The following is a 21,261-nucleotide window of genomic DNA, read 5'->3' on the forward strand; positions in this document are numbered from 1 at the left end:
GACTTGGGACAAGGGCCTGGAGGGATGGGATGAGGGAGAAAGGTTTCCAGCTGCAAGAGGGGAGATGGAGAGGAGATAGGAGGGAGAAATTCTTTGGGGTGAGGGTGCTGAGCCCCAGGTTGCCCCCAGAAGCTGTGGCTGCCCCATCCCTGGCAGTGTTGAAGGTTGGATGGGGCTTGGAGCCCCCTGGGCTGGTGGGGGGGGTCCCTGCCCATGGGTGGGGTGGCACTGGGTGGGATTTAAGGTCCCTTCCCACCCAAACCACTCTGGGATTCCGTGGAATCAGCGGGATGGGTGCAGACCTGGGGCTGGGACACGGTGGGGGCTCAGCAGCCTCCTCTGGGGTGCTCAAGGCTCTTCCTCTCCTTTCAGTGACATCCAGGACAGAAGCATCATTAAAATCTACCGCAAAGAGCCCCTCTACGCCTCCTTCCCCGCCTCCCACATCGCCAACGGGGACCTGAGGGTGAGGGGGGGTGAGGGGGCTGGGGAGGGGCTGGCACCAAGAATGAGAGAGCCCCCCAGAGACAGGGACTGGGACTTACTGGTGCTGGTGGGAGGAGTAGTGAGCAGGGTTCATCTCTCCTGGTATCAGAGTTGTTACTGTAAGGGGATGGACGTTTGGGGTGCAGCTGCAGGGTCCTGAACACGGGGGTTTTGGGGGTTCCTCGGGGTCGATCACCCCACTCCTGGGCAGGAGGGAGGGCTGATTGATCTCCAGTCAATCTCCAATCTTGGGGCTGCTGGCTGCCAAGCCCAGGTGAAGATGCAGGAGCTCCTTGGACAAGGAGCAAGATCCTCGGAGCAAGATCGGGGGGGGGGGACCGTCCCGTGGGACCACCCTGCTGTCTGACACCCCTCCCCACCCCATATTTCCACAGAGGGAGATGGTTTACACCTCCAGGGAGTCCTCTCCCACCCGGCGCCTCAACAACATCTCCCCAGCTTCCCATTTGGCTTCCAGCTCCCCTCCCCCCGGGCTCCAATCCTCCTCCCCATCCCGGTCCCGCATGTCCTACAGCGGGGGCCGTCCCCCCTCCTACGCCGGCAGCCCCGTCCATCACGGGGAGCGTCTCTCCAACCTCCCCCCTGCCCCGGGGGTCTCCCCCAGCCCCAGCGCCATCCTGGAACGCCGGGACGTCAAACCGGACGAGGACCTGGCGGGGAAGAACGTGGTGCTGGTGAAAAACGAGGGCTTGTACGCCGATCCCTACGGGATGGTGCACGAGGGCAGGCTCAGCATCACCTCCACCCAGTCCCTGGCTGGCATGGGGGACCCTTTTGGCTACTCGGGGGGGCTCTACAAGCGGGGGTCCGTCCGCTCGCTCAGCACCTACTCGGCGGCCGCCCTGCAGTCGGAGCTGGAGGACACTTTGTACAAACCCAACGCCCCCCTCTACACCGACACCTACGGACCCGGCCTGGGCTTCAGGATGCCCCCGTCCTCCCCTCAGAAGATGGTGGAGGTGCAGCCGGGCCAGGGACCCCACAGCCCCTACTCGGGACCCCCCAGCCGCTCCTCGCCCGTCCGTCAGTCCTTCCGTAAGGATTCCTGCTCCTCTGTATTCATGGAGAGCCCCATCAACAAACCCCGGAACCCCGGCTCCTCTGCTCCCCCAGAGCTCTTCCCCGGCCCAGCTGATCGCCCGCTCTCAGGGTTCGGGTCCCCTGGACCGGCCAAGGACACAGAAACGAGGTGAGGAGGGGACAGTCCCCTAATAATGGGGTTTCTGCTGAGCTGGTGCAGCTGGGGAGGTGGAGGAAGGAGAGGGGAAGGTTTTGCCCCGGTGCCACCACAGTGTGGGGCTGAGTGGGGACAAAAATCAGGGAATCCCAGAGTGGGTTGGGTGGGGAGGGACCTTAAATCCCACCCAGTGCCACCCCACCCATGGTCTGGGACACCTCCCCCAGTGGGCCCAGGGTGCTCCAAGCCTCATCCAGCCTTGGACACTGCCAGGGATGGGGCAGCCACAGCTTCCCAGGAACTCCGAAGAAAGAATGGACAGGGGTGGGTGTTGCTGTCCCTCCTGGGACTCCCGTGGGTGGCTGTGGGTGAGGCCAGGACAGGGAGGGTGTCGGTGATGCTGGCGTTGTCCCCTGAGGTGTCCCTGTCCCCTGGCAGGGAGCGGATGGAGGCCATGGAGAAGCAGATTGCCAGCCTGACGGGGCTGGTGCAGAGCGCGCTGCTCCGCGGCTCTGAGGCTGAGACCCCCAGGTAAGTGGGGGGGGGTGGGGGTGTCCGGGACCCCCAGCTCTGCCAACCCCCTCCCCGAGCCCCCCCTGCTGCCTGCTCCACGCTCCCTCCTCTCCTCTCTATCGTTGCAGTGAGAAGACAGAGGCCACCAATGGTGGGACCCCCCCATCAGCGTGTAAGTGACTGCAGAGACAACCCCCCGGGACCCCCTGGGGCCCCCCGGGACCCCCCGGGACCCACCCATGACTGCTGGGGCTCCCCGGGTGGGTGCAGGAGCAGGGGGTCCCCAGGGGGGGACGGGACTTTTCTTGGAGACAGCGTGGAGGGGGTGGGTTGAGGGGGATGGAGAAGGAGGGAGAGAGAGGAGCAGAGACAGCCCCTGTGTGGGTATCTGGGAAGCATCAGCTTGGTTTGGTTGGGAAAAACCTTGGAGATCAATTAGCCAGTGCAACCATGACCCCATGGCCCTCAGCACCACATCTCCAGGGCTTGGAAACCCCCCAGGGATGGGGGCTCCATCCTTTCAGGGAGCTGCAGACTGAGAAGTTCTCCCCTCAGCCTCCTTTTCTCCAAGCTGAACCCTCCAGATCCCTCAGCCACTCCTGAGAACCCTTCTCCTTGTGCTCCAGCCCCTTCCCCAGCTCCATTCCCTTCTCTGGACTTTCTCCATCCCCTCAGTCTCCTTCTGCTCCTGAGGGGCCCAAACCCAACCCCAGGATTCCAGGTGTGGCCTCAGCAGTGCCCAGCACAGGGGACAATCCCTGCCTGGGGGTACCACCAGCACCGGTACCACTCAGGATGTTGGTGGCCACCTTGGCCACCTTGTATCCAGCTGCTGGTGGCCAACGGGGACTCGTGGGGACCGAGTCCTCCTCGGGGAACGTTCCAGGTGCTCTTCCCGAGCTGTATCCCTTGTCCCCTCCCGCAGCCACCAGCCGCAGTGGGATGGGGACACCGGTGCCCGTGCCACCCCCACCCTCGGCCACCAGCACCCCAGCAGGGCAGCCCACGGCTGTCACCCGCCTGCACATGCAGCTTCACCTCCACGACCTCCAGCACAACGCCAGCGACCTCCGCAACCAGCTGCAGCAGCTCAAGAAGCTGCAGGTGGGTACCCGAGTGGGGAACCCCAACCCCATCCAACTCCTCCCGAAGGTTTTCCAACTCTGGAGCAGGAAATGAGTCACAGAATCATCCGGATCTGAGAGCATCAAGTCCAGCCCTTGATCCACTCCCCCCCCCACATGGTTCCCAGCCCATGGCACTGATGCCACCTTCAGTCTCTTCTTAAAAAGCTCCAGGGATGGAGAATCCACCCCCTCCCTGGGCAGCCTGGTGCATTCACCCTCTCTGGAAAGAAATTCCATCCTAATATCCAACCTAATCCTCCCCCTGGCGGCCCCAGAACTGGACACAGGACTCAAGGTGTGGCCTCACCTGAGTACAGGGGGAAAATCCCTTCCCTGGACCTCTTGGCCACACTGTTCCTGATCCAGTCCGGGATGCTCTTGGCCTTCTTGGCCAACTGGGCACACCTGGGCTCCTGTTCAGCTCCCTGGGATGGGGTGGGGTGGGATGGGGTGGGGTAGGATGGGATGGGGTGGATGAGATAGGGTGGATGGGATTGATGGGATGGGATGGGATGGGGTGGGGTGGGGTGGGGTAGGATGGGATAGGGTGGATGGGATTGATGGGATGGGGTAGGATGGGATGGGGTAGGATGGGATGGGATGGGGTGGGGTGGATGGAGTGGGATGGGGTGGGTGTGGGAGAACAAGGGGATCCCCCCTTCCGCCAAGCTCAGAGGTGTCCCCAGTGGTCACCCCCACCTTGGGGACCACCACCTCATCCTAAAACCCCTCCTGCTCCCCCCCCAGCTGCAGAACCAGGAGACGGTGAGGACGATGCTGCGGAGGACGGAGACGGAGCTGAGCGTGCGGGTGACGGAGGCAGTGAGGAAGCACGAGGACCCCCTGCAACGCCAGAGGAGTTTGGTGGAGGAGGAACGGCTCCGGTACCTCAACGAGGAGGAGCTGATCACCCAACAGCTCAAGTGAGATGGGGCTGGGGCAGGCAGGGTCCTCCCTCCCTGAGCCACATCCCCCCCGGGTGACAAAGAGCTGGCTCACGTCCCCGACTTGCATGGGGAGGGATCCCCAGCTCTGTTCTCTGCTTCCTGGGGACCTCGTGGAGCGGTGGCATCACCCCTGCCTTGTCCCTGTGCTCACAGTGACCTGGAGAAGTCGGTGGAGAAGATCCAGAAGGATTTGGCCCACAACCATCGGCTGATCCCGGTGCAGGAGCTGGAGGAGAAGGCAGTGGTGCTGAAGCAGCTGGGGGAGACGCTGACAGACCTCAAGGGTGAGGAGGTGATGGGGTTGGGTGACACCTGGAGCCTGTTTCCATCTCCCTGCTCCGTCCTCACACGTGGGATTTGCTCCCCTGGGGTCCTGGGTGCCCCCTCGGGGTGGTGTTGGGTGCCCAGGGATGTGAGGGTCTGGGGTGGGCAGGGGGAAGAGGAGAAACACCAAGAGGACTCCTTGGGACTCATCCCTCTCCATGGTGCCCTTGCCATGGGTGTGATGGTCAGGATGGTTTTGGGGTCCCTCGGCACAGCAGGGACCCTGGTGACCCCTCCCCATCCCCCCCTTTCCCAGCCCAGTTCCCCAGCCTGCAGAGCAAGATGCGGGTGGTGCTGCGGGTGGAGGTGGAAGCTGTCAAATTCCTCAAGGAGGAGCCCAACCGCCTGGACGGGCTCCTCAAACGCTGCAAGACGGTGACCGACACCCTGGCCCAGCTCCGCAGGTCAGCCCCCACCCCAAAAACCTGACCCTCAGCCCCCCCCCAACTCACCCTGACCATTCCCTGAGCCATCACACCTTCCGCCCCTTCCCAGAACCTCGGAGTCCCTTCAGGTGTCCCCTGTGCCCCCTCTGCTCTGTCCTCTCTGCTTTGTGGATGCAAATCCCGAGGGCTGTTGGAAAAAAAAAAAAAAAAAAAAAAAACAAAAAAAACACCAAAGAGAAAAAGTTCATTTTCATTTTTCTGCTAAAGGACTCAGAAGTGCCCTTGGTCCTCTCCAGTGCCCATGTGGGGAACATTTTCTACACTGGCTTTTCCTCATCCCCTCAAACAAGGGGTCAGAAGGGTGACCCTTGATGTGCTCAGAAATCTCTTTCCTGAGGAAAACAAAATAAACCAAAAATGTTTAGCTGGAGAAAAAAAAATAATAAAAAAAATCCCCTTCCAGCTGCAACCTTGCTCGATCCTCCCATCACCAGACCTCTGGGGTTGGTTTCCAGCTCAGCCAAGCTGCAGGAGGAGGATGCTCCAAGCTCCAGCCTTGCCTGGGGCTCCTGCCTGCCCTGCTTTGCTGCAGCAGGGAGCTGGGATGCTGGGGCTGCCTCTGCCAACCTCTCATTCCCTGGCCTGGATCACTCCTGAATCCAAAGGGCAAAATTCAGGCAGATCTGAGAGAGCAGGGACTGGAGAGCCCCTGTTCCCTGCAAGGCTGATGAGAACAGACAGGTTCTCCAAGCCCTTCCTGGGGATCAGGGAGCCTCGGGGGAGGGGGGATGGTTTTGACCTGAAACAGAGGAATTTTAGGTTAGGCTGGAGGATGAAATCCTTTGGGGTGAGGGTGCTGAGCCCCTGGCTGCCCCCAGAAGCTGTGGCTGCCCCATCCCTGGCAGTGTCCAAGGTTGGATGGGGCTTGGAGCACCCTGGGCTGGGGGAGGGGTCCCTGCCCATGGGTGGGGTGGCACTGGGTGGGATTTAAGGTCCCTTCCCACCCAACCCACTCTGGGGTTCTGGGTTTCTAAATCTTCAGCCCCACGCAAGGCAGAGCTTCAGGAGAGAAAGTTTGGGTGGGGTTTTATTTGTTTTGGGTTTTTTTTTGTGGTGTGGCTTGGGCAGGGGGCTGCAGCCCTCCCTCCCCAGGCTGTGCAGCACCTTCTGTCCCTTGCAGACAAGTGGACGAGGGCGTTTGGACCCCCCCCAGCAACCTCAGCCAATCCCCCAAGAAGGTGGCCCCGGAGACAGAGTTCAGCAAAGGGCTGGATCTGGAGATGCCCCCCAGCCCCCCCGTCAGCCTCCACCACCTGACGGCTGCCACCGAGAGCCTGGGCATGCCCAGCTTCGGGCACAGCCCCCCCCAGACCCAGAGCCACCCCTCCAAGAGCAATAACCCTTCCCGAGCTCCCGAGATGGTACCGGCCAAGACCCAAACGGGCCCAGAGACCCCCAGCAAGAAGAGCGTGGACAAAGCTGTGTCTGTGGAGGTGAGAGCCTGGGGGGGGGTTCCTCAGATGGGGGGGTTCTTCTAGAGGGTCTAACCCTGCCTCCCAGTTAAAACTGGGAATGGGAACCGGGTCCATCTTCCTCCTGGTTGGGTTTGTAGCCGGTGGGGGTTTGGGGTTTGGTGACATTGAGGGGCTGGAACGTGTCCGGAGATGGATGAAGGGTTTGGGGAAGGTTCTGGAGCAGAAGTTCTTATGAGGAATAAGGGAATTGGGGGTGCTCTGCTTGACACCCCCCTCCTCCCACCCCCATCCCCAGGCTGCCGAGCGGGACTGGGAGGAGAAGCGGGCGGCGCTGACCCAGTACAGTGCCAAGGACATCAACCGCCTGCTGGAGGAGACCCAGGCTGAGCTGATGAAAGCCATCCCTGACCTGGAGTTCGCTGCCAAGCACAAGCAAACCCCGGGCAGCAGCAGCAGCACAGCCTCCACCCCCGAGCACAAACCCTCCAAGCCCCAGCACGCGGCCAAGGCGGGGGGCAAAGGGGACCCTGGCGGCCGCCGAGGCTCAGGTATGGGGTGGGATCCAGATCCTGGGGGATGGGGCTGCCCCAAAAGGGGGGGGGGTTTGTGCCCGGGAGATGGGCGAGAGGGGCAGGGAAAGGTCTCCTGCCCTCAGAGCATCCTTTGTGCCCAGATGAGCTGACGGTGCCGCGGTACCGGACGGAGAAACCTTCCAAATCACCACCACCTCCCCCCCCCCGCCGGAGCTTCCCCTCCTCCCACGGGCTGACCACCACCCGCAGTGGGGAGGTCATTGTCACCAGCAAGAAGGAGCCCGGGTTCATCAAGGTAGGGAGTGATGCCACGGGATGGACCCAACGGGTCCCCATCCTCCGAGACCACCCCTGGCTTCCCCGTGCCCCCCCCCCCAGCCCCTCACCACCCTGCCCCCCCCTTGCAGAAGGCTGAGTCGGAGGAGCTGGAGACCCAGAAGCCCCAGGTGAAGCTGAGGAGGACGGTGTCTGAGGTGGTCAGGCCTGCATCCACCCCCCCCATCATCGCCTCGGCCATCAAGGATGATGATGATGAAGATCGCATCATAGCAGAGCTGGAGGTGAGCGTGGGAGGGACTGCGGGGGGGCCCCAGCTCACCCTCCCCCCCCAAACTTTGTGTGCCCACCCTGCCCCGACCCCTCACACCCCCCATCACGAGATGGGGACCAGGGAATGACATTCCCAGCAGCAGCAGAGTCATGGGCTTCACCTCCTCACCTCTGTCCCTCATCTTGCACCCTGCTGGACCCCCCCCCAAAAACATCCAGGTGCTTGGGTCACCACCACCACCTCTCCACAGCATTTCCACTCGGGCTTTCAGCCTGAGTTTGGTTCTGAACCCCACGCAGCTTCAGCTGGAGCTTTGCTGAGGGTCTGTGTGTGGGGATCCCACCCCAGACGCTGTCCTGAGGCTCTGAGCCCCCCCCCCCAGGCTCTGCCCCACGTTCTGCCCCATTTGGTGCTGTCAAGGTGCCCACGTGGGTCACGGATGGATTTTCCTGCTGGTTTTCCTCCAGGAGATTGGGTGATGGGCCATGCTGCAGGCCCATCACACTGGTGATGCTGGGGGGGGGGACAGTAATGCTGCAGGCCTGGGGACAGCAGGGACACTGGGGATGCTGCAAAGGGGGGGACACAGCAGGGATACGGGGGATGCTGCAGGGGGGCACAGGTGATGCTGGAGGCAGCAGAGGACCAGGGATGCTTCCCGGGATGATGTGAATCCAGGTGATATTTTGCTGGCTGCTGAGCCCCCATCCTGGCGTGACCACGGCAAGAATTCCTTCAGGACCCATTCCCCCCCCCCCACCAAACCTCCCTGCTCCAACCCGCCGTGTTTGACTCCCCAGGTGTTTCAGAGGAGCTCTGCCTCCCCTTTCCTTCCCAAGCCCCGTTACCACCCGCTGGGGGCTGCTGCTTGCCCCGGGCACGTAGCCCTGTGGCCCAACGGGACCTCCCTTGCAGGATGGAAGGTAACAGCTCGGAGTGATCTGGCTGCACTTCAACCACCTCCTCTCCCACCTCTCTCCAGCTCACTTCTGATTTAACCAACTAATGCCTTCTCTTCACCCCCTGCCTCACCACCAGGGCACAGGACCCAGCACTAACCCAGCCCCGGGGCTGCTGCACCTCCCCTGGGGGTCAAGTCCTGCAGCCCCCCCGAGGGGAGGAAGGAAGGGGTCACCCCAGCACCCCACTGGGCAGGGCACAGGGGGGTTCTAGGTGCTGTCACCTCACTGGGTACCCGGGGAGGGTGGCACTGGAATGGGGCCAGTGGTGGCCGTGCATGTGGTGCATGATGTAGGCAGGAGAGGGAGGGCTGGGGGATGCTGGGACCCTCTTGGATTTGGCCCTGGTGACAGCCCCCCCCCCCCTCCCCCCTACCCCTCCTGCCCTGGGAAAAAGGAGGAGAGATGGAAGGAGCCTGGAGTCTGGGTGGGATGGAGCAGGGAGAAGCAAAGAGCTCCCCTCCCCTGATGCTTTCAGTGCCCATCCTGCTCTCTGCCCCATCAGGGCAGCTCAGCTCTTGGGGGGACCGGGTACACGGTGGGGGTCCCACTGGGTCCCTCCCCTCACCCGTGGGACCCAGCAGCAGGGCTGAAGCCACCAGAGCTGCCCCAGAGCAGCATCCCCTGTCCCTGCTGTGGGCACAGATCCCTCTCCCCAGCCCTCGGATGGATCCAGCTCTGGTCCCAGAGTTCTGTCCCCGTGCCAGCACTCCTGCCTCCTTCCCTCTCTGCTCCCAGCTCACCCGGGGGGCTGACACCATGGCATCTCCCGTGGGACAGGGACAGCGTGGTGAGGCAGAGGGATTGGTGGCTTCTTGCTGCTCAGGGTGCCCCTTGGCAGCTCGGTTGTGGTGCTGGCTCATCCCCTGCCTTCAGCTCTGCTGGCACCAGCTTGTCCTGACACCAGGGCTCTGCTCTTCCACCAGTGTTGTGCCAGTTCACGGGAGAAATTCCCAGCTGGGCCCTGGCAGTCAGGTTCCCAAAGGGAGCTGCAGCAACACCAGCTCCCCTTTTGCTAAGTGATTGCCAAAAACCTCCCAGACTCTTTAAGGACAGTGGAAAACCAGTCCCTGTCTGAGCTGGGGGTAAGGATGGGAACGTCAGGCTGGGAGCTGAGCATCTCCCTTCCCAGTCCGACCCTGCCGAGCATCTCCCTTCCCAGTCCAGCCCAGTGGCACTGGGGTGCCTGGGGACACCGGGGACACGGAGCAGCACACGGGCCACACGGTGCTGCAGCAGCTCCCCACCTCCTCCCACTCCGGCTCTTAATCTCTCTGAATTCTCTACCTAGGAGCCAGTGGCCCTGGCAGCCCCGGGGAGCAGGGCTTTCTCCCTCCCCCAGATTGTGCTCACCGAGTGGGTGTCGGAACCGCCGTCCCCCGAAGCCGAACCCGAACCCGAGGTGTGGGTGGAAAGGGGCAGCTCGGAGCACGGGGAGCCAGCGGGAGGGGAGCTGGCACTGCAGGGGGGAAGGAAATGCAAAGTCTCACCTGGCAGCTCTGCAAAATCTCCCTCTGCACCCGGGTGCCCCCCAAACCCCCGGCCCCACGGCTGCCCCTCTGGGGGCTGTGCCCAGGCAGCAGCTGAGATCTGGGGGGTCCCCAGCAAGGTCCCGGCTCTCTCAAGGCACAAAGTGAGCTCTCCCGTGGGGGGACGAGGAAGGGACACTGCTCTGAGCACTGCCGGCAGGCAAGGAGGCAGCGGCAAGACTTGTCACCGAGGTCCCCATGCCCCCCGGGGGGACCCCGCGGGTGGTGGTGCCGGAGAGATGCTGCCGCTCCCCCCCGGCCAGGCAGGCGGAGGCTGCGGCCCCATCCCCCGGCTTCCCGGCGACGGAGACCCCCGGGGAGGAGCCGGGCGGAGCCTGTGGGAGGCAGCGATCCCTCCCGGAGCCTCCCCTGGGCTTTGCAAACAAACACCGAGGGGCGGCAGCTCCTCAGCCCCCGCCTGCCCAGCACCGAGTCCTGGAGCTTTTCCAGGCAGGGATCCAGCCCTGCAGGGAAGGGGACAGCCCCAGGCTGAGCATCCCCAGGAGCTCTCGAGGCTGAACCGTGGTGTGGCTCCAGCTGCCGGGGGGGAAGGTGGCACAGAGGACCCCGGGGTGAGGAGGAGGAAGGTGGCAGAGGGGCTCTGCAAAGACCACTTGTCCCCTCGCCTCTCCGGGACTCCGTGCAGCAAGGAGATTTATGAAGGCACCTACCAGAGGCTGGATAGCTTGGAAGAAACCATCCGTGAGCTGGAAATAACCATCAGTGAGATCAGCAGCCACCCCAACATCGAATTCGTGTTCCGGAGACACGAGGGACCCGAGGATGCTGCTCAGAAGCCCCAGGAAGATCTGAGGGATCTCAGACACAGAAGCTGTGCCCATGGGACTGCCCTGGACCTCAGTCAGACCAAAACTGATGCTCCTGAGAGTCCCTCTCCAAGCAAGCCCAAGCTGCAGCTCCCCGACACCCTGCAGGTTTATTTTCTGTTCTCCCTCTTGCTGTGCTCTGCCCCGGACTCACTCTGATGTCTCTCTTCCTGCACCTCTACCTGCTCCCTCTCTGTGACTCTACCTCCAGGCAGAGCCAAGGTGGAAAACAAATCTGCTTTTTTTCCCTCTGCCACTGGAAGGGGTTTCAGGACGCGCAGGCATTGGGAAAGGGGGTGACACCAGTGCTGCCACCTGCCCCTTGCTGCTGCCACCCGGTGCCATCCCTTGCTGTGCAAAGCACCAGATTAGACCCTGCTTATAGAGCCTGGTTATTTGGTACCTCTGGCTCTGGCAAGTTTTGGGGCTGAGTGTGGGGATGGTGATGAGCAGCACCCCATGGGGCCAGCGAGGGGGTGAGGAAGCAGCGTCCCTCATCTTCCCCTTCTGCATAAACACTTCTCTACCAAAGTGCTGTTAAATCCCAGCCTGGGCTCCCTGAAACCATCCAGACCTGCTGGAATCCTCAGTAGCTTCTGGGCTGGCTGAATAGCTGGGAAAAGAGGGGAGGAAACCTCACCCTGAGCCACTGCCACCGTCATCAGCCTTCCCGAGAGCATCCAGAGCTGGGGAATAAATCTCCGTGTGCCTTGGCCACCTCAGCCCCATCACAGTGCTCTGCCTGGGGAATGGGCTGGGTCCTGCGGGTTTCCAGAGGCTGGGAAGGTGTGAAGCAGAGCTGTGGGGTGGCTGTGGCTGGAGCAAAGCTCAGCTCAGGGTCGGGCAGTGGATCCGGGGGTCCCCAGGGAAGGGCAGAGCTCTGAAGGATGCTGCCAAACGGTTGTGGCGGTGGGGATCCAAGCCTTTGGAGGTGGAATCCAAGCCTTTGTGCCTCTATCTGTAGTTGAAATGAAAACCTCTGTCTTCCCACTGCTGCCGTTTCCACCTGGAATCTGCTCCTGCCCCCCGGCGCCTCTTTTCCTGTCTCTTGGCCGTGCTCCATCCCGGGGGGGGGGATGTTCTCCTCCTGCCCTCCATCTCCCGGTGTTTGCCCCTCACTCCCTCTTTGCCTTGCAGTGGTCAGTGCCTCCTGGTAAGTCCCAGTTGGGTTCTGAGCTCCCCAAAACAGGAGCAAAAGCTCCTTTGGCACACGGAGCCAACGTCCCTGTCCTTGCCTGGCTTTGCCACCCAGGGCTGTCCAGGCAGGGACACGGTGGTGCCACCGACCAGGCAGCTCCAGGCAGTGCCCAGCTGCCAGCAGTGCCACTGGGGGGGCTTTCTCTGCTTTTAACCCCCTTCTCCCCTCCCTCTCCCCCCAAATTCTTTGTCCCCACAGAGCGGTGGTGGCGTTGCCATCCCGGCCATGAAGGTTGTGAACCCCACATCCCGGCTGAAGCAGAGCCAGCAGGGCAGCCCCGACAAGAGCAAACACCTAAAGCAGAGGATGGAGTACATGAGGATCCAGGGCCAGCAGCAGGTCAGCCTGGGGACAGCACCGGCTCTGAGGGACACGGGGGGGAGCCACGGGTACCCCCCCAGCCCCCACACCTCGGGGTGAGGGTGTGGGTGGGGGGCAGAGAGGCAAGGGAGCCCCTATATGGGGGTCCGGGCTCTCTCGGTGCTTCCCCTTCGCCTTGGGTGGGGTGGGAGGGATAAGGACCCCGTTTTTTGGGGTGCCTGAGGTGGTCGTTGCTGGAGCTGGCTGTTGGGGACAGGGACACCACTGTGTGCTGAGAGTGACAAGCTCATGAGCAGGGTGGTGTGAGGCATTTGTCCCCTGTGCCACCACTGCCCTGATGGCCAGGGCTGAGCCCCAGTTTTGGGACCCCCAGTCCCCCCCAGCAGCATCCCAGCCATGGTGCTGAGCACTGCAGGGTGGGTGCTCAGCACAGGGGCTCCAAGGGGCTTCACTGACCTCTGCCCGGGGTGGCTCAACCCATCCCGGGGGGTCTTGGAGAGCCAGGACCCTCCCTGCACCCTCACCTTGATGACAGCCAGGGGATGGTCCCCAGCAGCCTCAGGGTGGGAGGGTGGGGGTGGGGGGCACAGCAGCTGGAAAAGGAGCGTTTTGGGATGGGATGGTTTGTGTTCCCCCCACCCCAGCCCAGCACCTCCCCCTCTCCCATCCCCAGGGATCACTCCTGCTGTGGGTGCCAGGGCTCCCAGCACTCCTGCTGCCCCCCCAGTGCTGGTTGGGGGGGGGTCTCAGGCTTGCTGGGTCACCCCAGGCAGCTGGCAGCCCCCCCACCCCTCTCCTCACCCCCTCAGCCCCCCCAGCTGGGCAGCAGCACCACGGGAGCTTCTCCCCATCCTCTCCCCCCTCCCTATTCTGTGTCTTCCCCTCCTTTCCCTGGGTCTGGCCCTGAACCCCACCCCCCCCCAGCCCCCCAATAATCCCCATTTTGCTCCTTCTGGTGGATCCATAAACCCTGTCAGATAAAGGGAAGGCTTTTCCCAGCTGCCTGGAGCTGCTTTGGGAGAAAATTCATGGAACTTGGGCAAATGGCACATGAGAAAAATGGGATCCCCCCCGGCTCAGTCCCCTCATCCCCCCCCTCAGCTGCTCTGTCACCAGCTCAGGGCCATGCAGGTGACAGTGACAGTCCCAGGACAGTGGCAAAATGTCCCCAAGAGTGTCTGTTCTCCAGGCTGGGGTCTCCCTGCCTCCTCCCCCTGGGTGCACATTGGTTTTCACCCCCACCCCCCCCAAATTAGGGAGATCCAGGGGGGTCCCTGTGCTCCCACACAGGGCAGGATTTGTCCATGTCCCCCCCCTCACCAGCAGCACCCCCCATCCTGCACTGGGGGCACTGGGGGGCTGCCAGCCCCCTCCTCCCATGCCAGGAGGGTTTGGGGGCTTCCTTCCTCCCTCCCCCCCCCCCCTGCAGCTCCCTTGGGATCAGCTTGTGCAGGACCAGGGGTGGGTGACATTGGTGGTGACCCCAGGGACGTGATGGGTGCTGGGTGGGCACCATCACCCCCCCGGAGGCACCGGGGCTGGCGTGGGGCTGCCCAGAGGCACCTCTGCTCTAACACTGCCCTTCTTGTCCCCCCTCCCCACCTTTCTCCCCTCTCCCCTTCATCCCCCACTTCTGTGTGTGTCCGTGTGTCCCCCCATCCCTCTGTCCCCCCATCCCTCTGTCTCCCCATCCCTCTGTCCCCCATCCCTCTGTCCCCCATCCCTCTGTCCCCCATCCCTCTGTCCCCCCATCCTTCTGTCCCCCCATCCCTCTGTCCCCCCATCCCTCTGTCTCCCCATCCCTGTCCCCCATCCCTCTGTCCCCCCATCCCTCTGTCCCCCATCCCTCTGTCCCCCATCCCTCTGTCCCCCATCCCTGTCCCCCCATCCCTCTGTCCCCCCATCCTTCTGTCCCCCATCCCTCTGTCCCCCATCCCTCTGTCTCCCCATCCCTGTCCCCCCATCCCTCTGTCCCCCATCCTTGTCCCCCCATCCCTCTGTCCCCCTGTCCCCCTGTCCATCTGTCTCTGTCTCTCTCCTCCTCGTGGGGACGTCCCCTTCCCATCCAGTAACGTGTGGGACCAGCTCATCTCGTGCTCTCTTTGTGGACCTTTTCCAGCTGCTTGACCTCAGGCCTAAAAACTCAATGCTGCTTCTGAACAAACTCCTCTTTTGGGTCTTGGTTGTGGTTTTGCTTTGCCTTTCCTGTTTCTTCCCTTTGGTTCCGTTCTTCTTTCCTCCTTTCTTTTGTCTTGTTTTGGTTTCGTTTTTTGGTTTTGTTTTGTTTTTTTTTTAATTTATTACTTTTCTTCAAGAAACTGTTTGACTTTCCTCCCCTTTCTCCTCCTCCTCCTCTTCCTTGAATCTTGCTTTTCTTTCTAGGCCACCAGACCATCTAAAGAGGCTCCTGAGACCTCCCCCGTGGTCTCAGAAAAACCCACGGCTGGCAGAACATCCATCCCTGTATTGACTTCCTTTGGGGCAAGGAATTCCTCCATCTCCTTCTGAGCAGCCTTGCCAGCTCCTCCCAACCTCTCTGCTGCTCCTGGGGCTGAGCTTCTGCTCCTTTCCTTGGGCTCCCCCTCCCTGGGAACTTTGGCTTCTTGAGGCACCTGGAGGGATTGTCACCCATCCCTCTTTTTTTTTTTTCTTTTTTTTTTTTTTTTTTTTTTTTTTTGGTTTTTCTTTTTAATCGATGTCTTGCTCCATGTGGCTGACTTCGTGTCCCACCTCTGCTCCCCCACAGCCCCCAAATTCTCTCCCCATCTCCCCCCCCCAGTGGCCAAACAGCCACTTTCTGGTTCTCTCTCTCTTTTCTCCTCCCTTTTTTCTCCCTTTTTCCTTTCGGTTCGTTTGGGTTTGGTTTCCCCCCTCCCTCCCCCCCAATTTTCTGTTTATTTAAGAGCTCCCAGAGCTTTGCTCCACCAGTTTCACCACTTCCAAGCAAGGAGGACACTGGGCAGCACCCAACCCCGCTGCCTGCACAGGCAGCACCCAACCCACCACGGAAAGGTGGGAAAGAGCAGAAGACCCCCCCCCCAGCCCCCCCGACCACCCCCCAGCACCCCGGCAGCCGTGACACCCACCTGGGGGCTCCTGCCAGGGCTGGGTGGGGGGTGACCCCTTGGCCGGGCTGTGTCCTTCGCTGGCCGAGGGCTCGGTGCTGTCCCGAGGGGGTGGGGGTCACCTCCAGCCCCCGCCCCCCCTGGGGATGGGACAGGGCTGTAAAATGGGGAGGGGGCAGCAAGGGGCGGGGTGGGGGCCGCCCGTCCCCCCCGGGGTGGGACCGAAGCACTTTAAAGGGGCGGGGCGGGGACAAAGAGGCGCTGGGACCGCAGCGGGGACACCTCTGTCCCCTTCCCCCCCCCTTGGGGACAGCAGGACGGGTCCCCCCAGCCCCGAGGGGACCCCCAGGGCACAGATAAAGCTGGGGGGACCCGTGGGAGGGGGGGGGGGGTCCCCGTCCCTTGGCCGCCACCCGGCAGCACTGCGGAGCTGGGCGGGTGCCACGCGTGTGTCGGGACCTGCGCGTGCACCACGCGTGTGCGTACACGTGTGTGTGTGCCACGCGTGTCCGTGTTCTCGTGTGCTCCGCCGCGGCGCAGCACAAGATGGAATCACTCTTTTCGTTGGCTAGTTTGTCCTTGAGTTGTTCTTTATTAATATTATTCTTCTTATTTTATTATTCTTATTTTTCTTCTTTCCCCCCGCCCCTCTTTTTTTGTATCTCAGTCATTTTTGTACAGAAGAAACGAGCCTTTTTTGAATAACAGAAAACAAAACAAACAAAAAACCTTAAAAAAAAAAAAACCACAAAAAAAAAAAAAAGAAACAAAAGGAAAAAAAAAATCATGATGCAATTTCTTTGGATTGCAAAAAGCAACTCTTTACATTTAAGTGAAGTGTCTTAACATTTTATATTGTTTTAAAAATATATTTACATATTATATATATATAATATAGGTAATATAAATATATATATATAAATATTAAAAAAAAAAAAAAAAAAAGAAAAGAAAAGAAATAAATCTCTTCCCGTCTGGTGTACTGGGGGGGGCTTTCCCCCCCCTCCTTACCCTGGAGCTCCTCCTGGCTCCCCGAGGATTGGTTCCTCGCAGCTTCTTGTGCTGAGTCCCCTCCTCCGACCAGCACCTTCCCGACCCCCTCCCCACCCTGGCCCTTGCCGGGGGTGCAGGATGGGGGGGGGGGGACACCCACGCTGCAGCCCCCCCCCTTCCAGCAGCAATAGCACTCACCTGATGCGTTTGACTTCATTTCCAATTTTTAGTTGTTTTTTTTTTTCTTGGTACCAAAGTGAAGCACTGTAGCAAAGCCACAGCTTTTTAGGGCCGGGATGGGGGTTAGGGGGGTTTTCCCCTCTCCTCCAGACCCCCCCACCCTGACCCACCCCCATCCCAGTGCTCCTGTGGGGCTGGATATGCACCCCCCTATCCAGCACTCATGGAGGGGACCTGCAGGTGTCCCACGCACCCTGGTGCCATTTTTTGGGGGGGGGGAGGGTGTGAGGGTGACAAGTGCCACCAGCCCCCCCCCAGGGACACAGAGAAGGGGGTGCAAAAGGATCAAGGGGGCTGCACCCTCATCCCAGTAGCACCCATGGGTGTGCTGGGGCACCACTGGGAGGAAGGAGAGGGGAGGGTCCCATTCCCTTCACCACCCCCTGGTTTTGTCCAGGGACCCCCCCACCTCCAGACCAGGAGGGTTGCACTGGGTGCTGGGGTGCACGGTGCTGGTTTGCACCCATTTTTTTTTTTTTTCCCCCCTCCTCCCCTTGTTTTGTGCCCCCCCAGCCCCCCCCCCCCCCCCCCCCGTGCGTCTGCGTCCGTCCCTTCATGGCATCACGCGAACTGTCTGTGAAAAAGCAAACAAAACACACACAAAAAAAACGTATAAAGACTGGGTTCTGGTGTAAACCAGAGAAATATATATATATATATATAAATTTAAAAAAAAAAAAAAAAAAAAAAGGAAAATTATTAAAAAAAAAACCAAAAACAAAGCGCTGCCTGCATCGTGCATGTGTCGGAGGCGCCCGCTGCATGCGCACCCCGCTTTACTCGTCTGGATGTTGTTTAAAAAAGGCTTTTAAAAGGACAAAAAAAAAAAAAAAAAAATTATTAATAATAATTCCTAATACTCTTTAGAGGCTGTTCTGGGGTTTCTACGACGTCGTGTGTCTCTTCAGCATGAATTTTCTCGTGAACTGTTTTAAAAGAGAAGTAAGACAAAAAAAAAAAAAGGAAAAAAAAAAAAAAAAAAAGGACTTAGTAAATGAAACAAAACAAAAGGCCTTGCAGAGGGTGGAGGCGGGGGGCTGGGGGGGGGGCTGGCCCCCCTCCCCACCGCCCCCACCCTGTGCCCCTCGCTGTCCCTGTGTCGCTGTGGGTGCCATGGGTAGTTCTGTGCGTGACCATTGTAACTTCCGATGACAAAGGGTTGCTTTGGATTTTATTTTTTCCCCCCCCTCCCGCCCCCCCTTTATTACTTTTCTTTTCTATCAGAGTGTCTGGCTTTAATAAAATTGATTTTGGGTTTTTTTTCTCTATGGCAGTTTCATTTCCCCCACCCATCCACCCACCCCCCCTGTCCCAGGTTGGGTGTCACAGGGATGGGGGGTGGGACATCCCCAGCTCCAAGACCACCCTGGTCCCACATTGAGGATGGGAACAGGGGGGGTCTCCCATCTCTCTCCCATCTCCTTCCTACCCCCAACCCCCCCAGGATAAATCATCCCTGGATACTCCAGGACCTGCAGAAAAGGAAAAAAGGAGGGGGGTGTCTACACACCGACCCCCCCAGCAGGAGAAGCAATAACTGCAGACCCCACCTCCTCAAATAATCAGTTTATTTCCAATATATAGACCAGGACTGGGGGGTGTCCGAAGCAAGGGGGGGTTGTTTGGGGGATTTTTTTGCAGTTTTGCATATACCGGCGCTGTGGCCGACTCGTACAACACGCCGGGGGGCACGGGGGGGGCACATGCAGGAGGGTTTAAAAAGTCAACACTGGTCCAGCACATCCCCTGGCCAGGGCTGGCCTCTCAGCTGAGCAAAACTTCTTAAAAAAATCCTTATAAATCCTTTGTTGTATGTTACACGGTCAGAGACAATATTTACAAGAACAAACAAAAAAGAAATATTAAACAAATTAACAAAGGGGAAGGAAAAAAAAAAAAAAGAAAATACCAAACAAACAACTTTACAGCAAATAGTTGCATAACATGGGAGAACAACACAGAGAAACAGCTGCATGACCTGACACCCCCCACCCCCGGGCAGTGGCCACCTGACCCGTGACATGGGGGTCCCTGGGGGTCCCAGTGAAGCCCGGGGGTCCCTGTGCCCTCCCCCAGCCTTGTCCCCCCCTCCCCAGCACCACACCCCCGGCCTAAAGTGCTTCTGGCATTGGGGGGTGGGAAGGGTGCAGGGTCCCAAGCCAGTGCTGGAGCGTGGCTGTGGCTTGTTGGGGGGCAGGGGACAGCAGTGTCCCCCCCCATACACACACACGAAGTTCCCTTGGGTGCCAGCCCCTTGTCACACCCTCTCCCCCCAAAACCACCCAGCCCCTGTGAACCCCCTGTCCTTCACCCCAGGGACACCCCAGCTCAGCCAGCACGGGGCACAGCGTGACAGCACTGAGGTCCCCAAGGTCCCCAAAGGTCCCCCAGGACCCCAAAGGTCCCCAAGGTCCCTGGTGTGGGGAAGTTCATAGGTTGAAGGCAACCGCAGCACCCAGGGAAGCGCCCGCACTTCACCACGGCCACGGCTGGGGACAGCAGGGCCACCACTGCCACCACTGCCTGCCATGGGGACAGTCCCCACGAGCACCCCACAACTCTCCGGGCACTGCTCGGGGGGGTCCCCCAAAAGAAGTGGCTTTGTCCCACCCACGGAGACTCGTTAAATAACAGCAGCTTGTCCAGAGCACAATTAAATAGAAGAAGGGAAAATGAGTCCTTAAATTAACCACGGGTTTGGGGAGGGGGAGACGGAAGGAGGGGGGTCAGAGACACTGAGGGAAGCGCAGGGGGGCCGGGGGGCTGCCGGGGGGGCTCTTGGTGGCTGTCCCCTGGCTGGCAGTGCCGGGCTGTGCCGCGGGAGAGGGGGGGGGGTCGGGCTTTGGTTGACTCCAAGCTGCTGAGCCCCGAGTCCTTGTCCCGGCAGGGTCCCGGGGGCACCTCCAGCCCCCGCGGTTCCTTCCACTCGTTGAAGTTGAGGTCCTTGAGGCCACCCGGCACCACCACGGTGTGTCTCCTCCAGCTGCTTTTCTTCCGCCGGGTCTCGGGGGAGTGGGCTCGGCGCAGGCGGACGCCCAGGTCGTCGGTGGAGGTTCGGAGGCGTTGCCGGAGCTGCTCCCGTAAGGACGGGCGCCCGGGGGGGACCCAGCCCTGGGCATCCCCGGGGGTCTCGCTGCCCGGCCGGGGTCTCCCCAGCTTCCTTCGGGCCAAGGTGTCGCACTGGATCAGGTGGTGGGAGTTGAAGGAAGGGCGACCGGGGGGTCCCTTGTCCCCCGCCCCCCCGTCCGCCTGCCCCAGCCGGGTTCGGGTGCCCTCCCTGCTCTCGGTGTCTGTCTCCATGTGGCTGAGCTCGCTGCGCTCGTCATCCGCCTCCTCCCCCCGGCTCCCGGCCACGGACGGCACCTCGGAGCAGAGGCTGCGATCCATGGTGGACAAGGTGGAGTAACCCGAGACGATGGAGCGGGCGTCGGGCGCCGGATCGGACCCGGCACCTTTGGGCTCCGCGGAGCTCTCCTGCTCCGTCCCGGCCGGGCTGGAGGCTGCGGTGCCTCCGGGGGCTTTGCCGGGTGCCGGCGGGGTGGCCGCGGTGCCCTCGTCCTCCTGCTCCCGGCCCGGGCTGTCCCTGCGCTCCGTGTCATCGTCGGTGCTGCTCCCGACGCCTTCGGCCTCTCTCTTCTTCTTCCTCTTGCGAGCCGCGGCCGAGACGAAGGGGATGGGGAGGAGCTCCCGGTGCGGGGGGGCCTTCCGCGACGGCCACGTGCCCTGGGAAAACCGGGACACCGGGGTGAGGGGTGGCCGTGATGGGGTGAGGGCTCCGTGCCCCTGTCACCGTGTCCCCTCCCCGCCAGCCCCCGGCCCGGGACCCTCTTACCTTGGGTTTGGCGGAGCCGCTGCGGGTGGAGCCTGTAAAGCAGAGCAGAAAGGGGGGGGGGGGGGGGTCAGCCAAGGCCCCCAGGGGTGGGGACACATCCCGGGGAGGGGGGTTGGTGGGTAGAGCTGGGGGATGCTGCTCCATCCCCCCCAAAGTGTGATGGGGACATGCCAGGGTCATCAGAGTGGCTGTCCCCTGGCAGGGACACCCGTGCTGGGGGAGGGAAATGAGGAGGGGGGGTTCAGGAGATGCTGGGAGGCTGGGGGGGCTCTGAGGCTGCTCCCCAGCATTGCTCACCCCAAGGTGAGGAGTGGGGACAAAGGGGGAGGACAGGCAGGCACACACATCGGGGAAACACGGCCAGGACCCCAGCAGCAAGACCCCAACCCTCCCACAGCCACGGGGCACAGACAGGACGGGTGCTGGGCATGGCACTGCCACCACTGTGACCCCAAGAGGGGACCTGGGGAGCTGGGTGGATGCCACATCCAACCTCAGAGCAGGGCCTGGGATGGGCTGTGTCAGAGGGGGCTGAACAGGACACAGGGCTGCCCTGGCTCCCCAGGGTGTTAGGGGACAGGTGGGGACAAGGGGGTGACAGGCAGTGCTGGCAGCACCACCACGGTGTGAAGGACAAGATGAGAGACACCCCCTCCCACCCCCCACACCCCGGGATGGGGTTAGCAGCTGACAACGAGAGAGAGGGAGGCAGAAAGGGGGTGCTGACCCCTCCCCACCCCAATGTTTGGGTGTCAGGA

The 21,261-nt window shown here is 61.3% G+C and overlaps 2 protein-coding genes across 10 annotated transcripts in view; one reads left to right on the forward strand and one right to left on the reverse strand.

Moving 5' to 3' along the window:
* The window catches only part of SRCIN1 (SRC kinase signaling inhibitor 1), a 61,073-nt gene extending 46,080 nt beyond the window's left edge, over positions 1 to 14,993 (forward strand). For 3 of the 6 annotated variants that reach the window (XM_071728784.1, XM_071728782.1, XM_071728785.1), the window contains 16 exons: positions 373 to 466; positions 882 to 1,696; positions 2,123 to 2,215; positions 2,326 to 2,369; positions 3,123 to 3,301; positions 4,072 to 4,247; positions 4,425 to 4,555; positions 4,852 to 4,999; positions 6,162 to 6,474; positions 6,752 to 7,004; positions 7,130 to 7,284; positions 7,397 to 7,549; positions 8,340 to 8,462; positions 9,790 to 10,962; positions 12,251 to 12,391; positions 14,756 to 14,993. In XM_071728784.1, the coding sequence (XP_071584885.1) occupies positions 373 to 466; positions 882 to 1,696; positions 2,123 to 2,215; positions 2,326 to 2,369; positions 3,123 to 3,301; positions 4,072 to 4,247; positions 4,425 to 4,555; positions 4,852 to 4,999; positions 6,162 to 6,474; positions 6,752 to 7,004; positions 7,130 to 7,284; positions 7,397 to 7,549; positions 8,340 to 8,462; positions 9,790 to 10,962; positions 12,251 to 12,391; positions 14,756 to 14,881 (4,117 nt within the window). In that variant the 3' untranslated portion in view covers positions 14,882 to 14,993. Of the gene's footprint in view, positions 1 to 372; positions 467 to 881; positions 1,697 to 2,122; positions 2,216 to 2,325; positions 2,370 to 3,122; positions 3,302 to 4,071; positions 4,248 to 4,424; positions 4,556 to 4,851; positions 5,000 to 6,161; positions 6,475 to 6,751; positions 7,005 to 7,129; positions 7,285 to 7,396; positions 7,550 to 8,339; positions 8,463 to 9,789; positions 10,963 to 12,250; positions 12,392 to 14,442 lie in introns of all 6 variants that reach the window. The other 3 variants (XM_071728783.1, XM_071728786.1, XM_071728787.1) reach the window with 3 other exon arrangements.
* A 3,229-nt stretch (positions 14,994 to 18,222) lies between these two features.
* The window catches only part of ARHGAP23 (Rho GTPase activating protein 23), a 32,874-nt gene continuing 29,835 nt past the window's right edge, over positions 18,223 to 21,261 (reverse strand). For all 4 annotated transcript variants that reach the window (XM_071728791.1, XM_071728789.1, XM_071728788.1 and 1 more), the window contains 2 exons: positions 20,504 to 20,535; positions 18,223 to 20,394 (listed from right to left, as the gene is read on the reverse strand). In XM_071728791.1, coding sequence (XP_071584892.1) covers positions 19,357 to 20,394; positions 20,504 to 20,535 — 1,070 coding nt within the window. In that variant the 3' untranslated portion in view covers positions 18,223 to 19,356. The remainder of the gene's footprint in view (positions 20,395 to 20,503; positions 20,536 to 21,261) is intronic.

This window comes from Heliangelus exortis, chromosome 29 (genome assembly GCF_036169615.1).
Source record: "Heliangelus exortis chromosome 29, bHelExo1.hap1, whole genome shotgun sequence".
NCBI lineage: Eukaryota > Metazoa > Chordata > Aves > Apodiformes > Trochilidae > Heliangelus > Heliangelus exortis.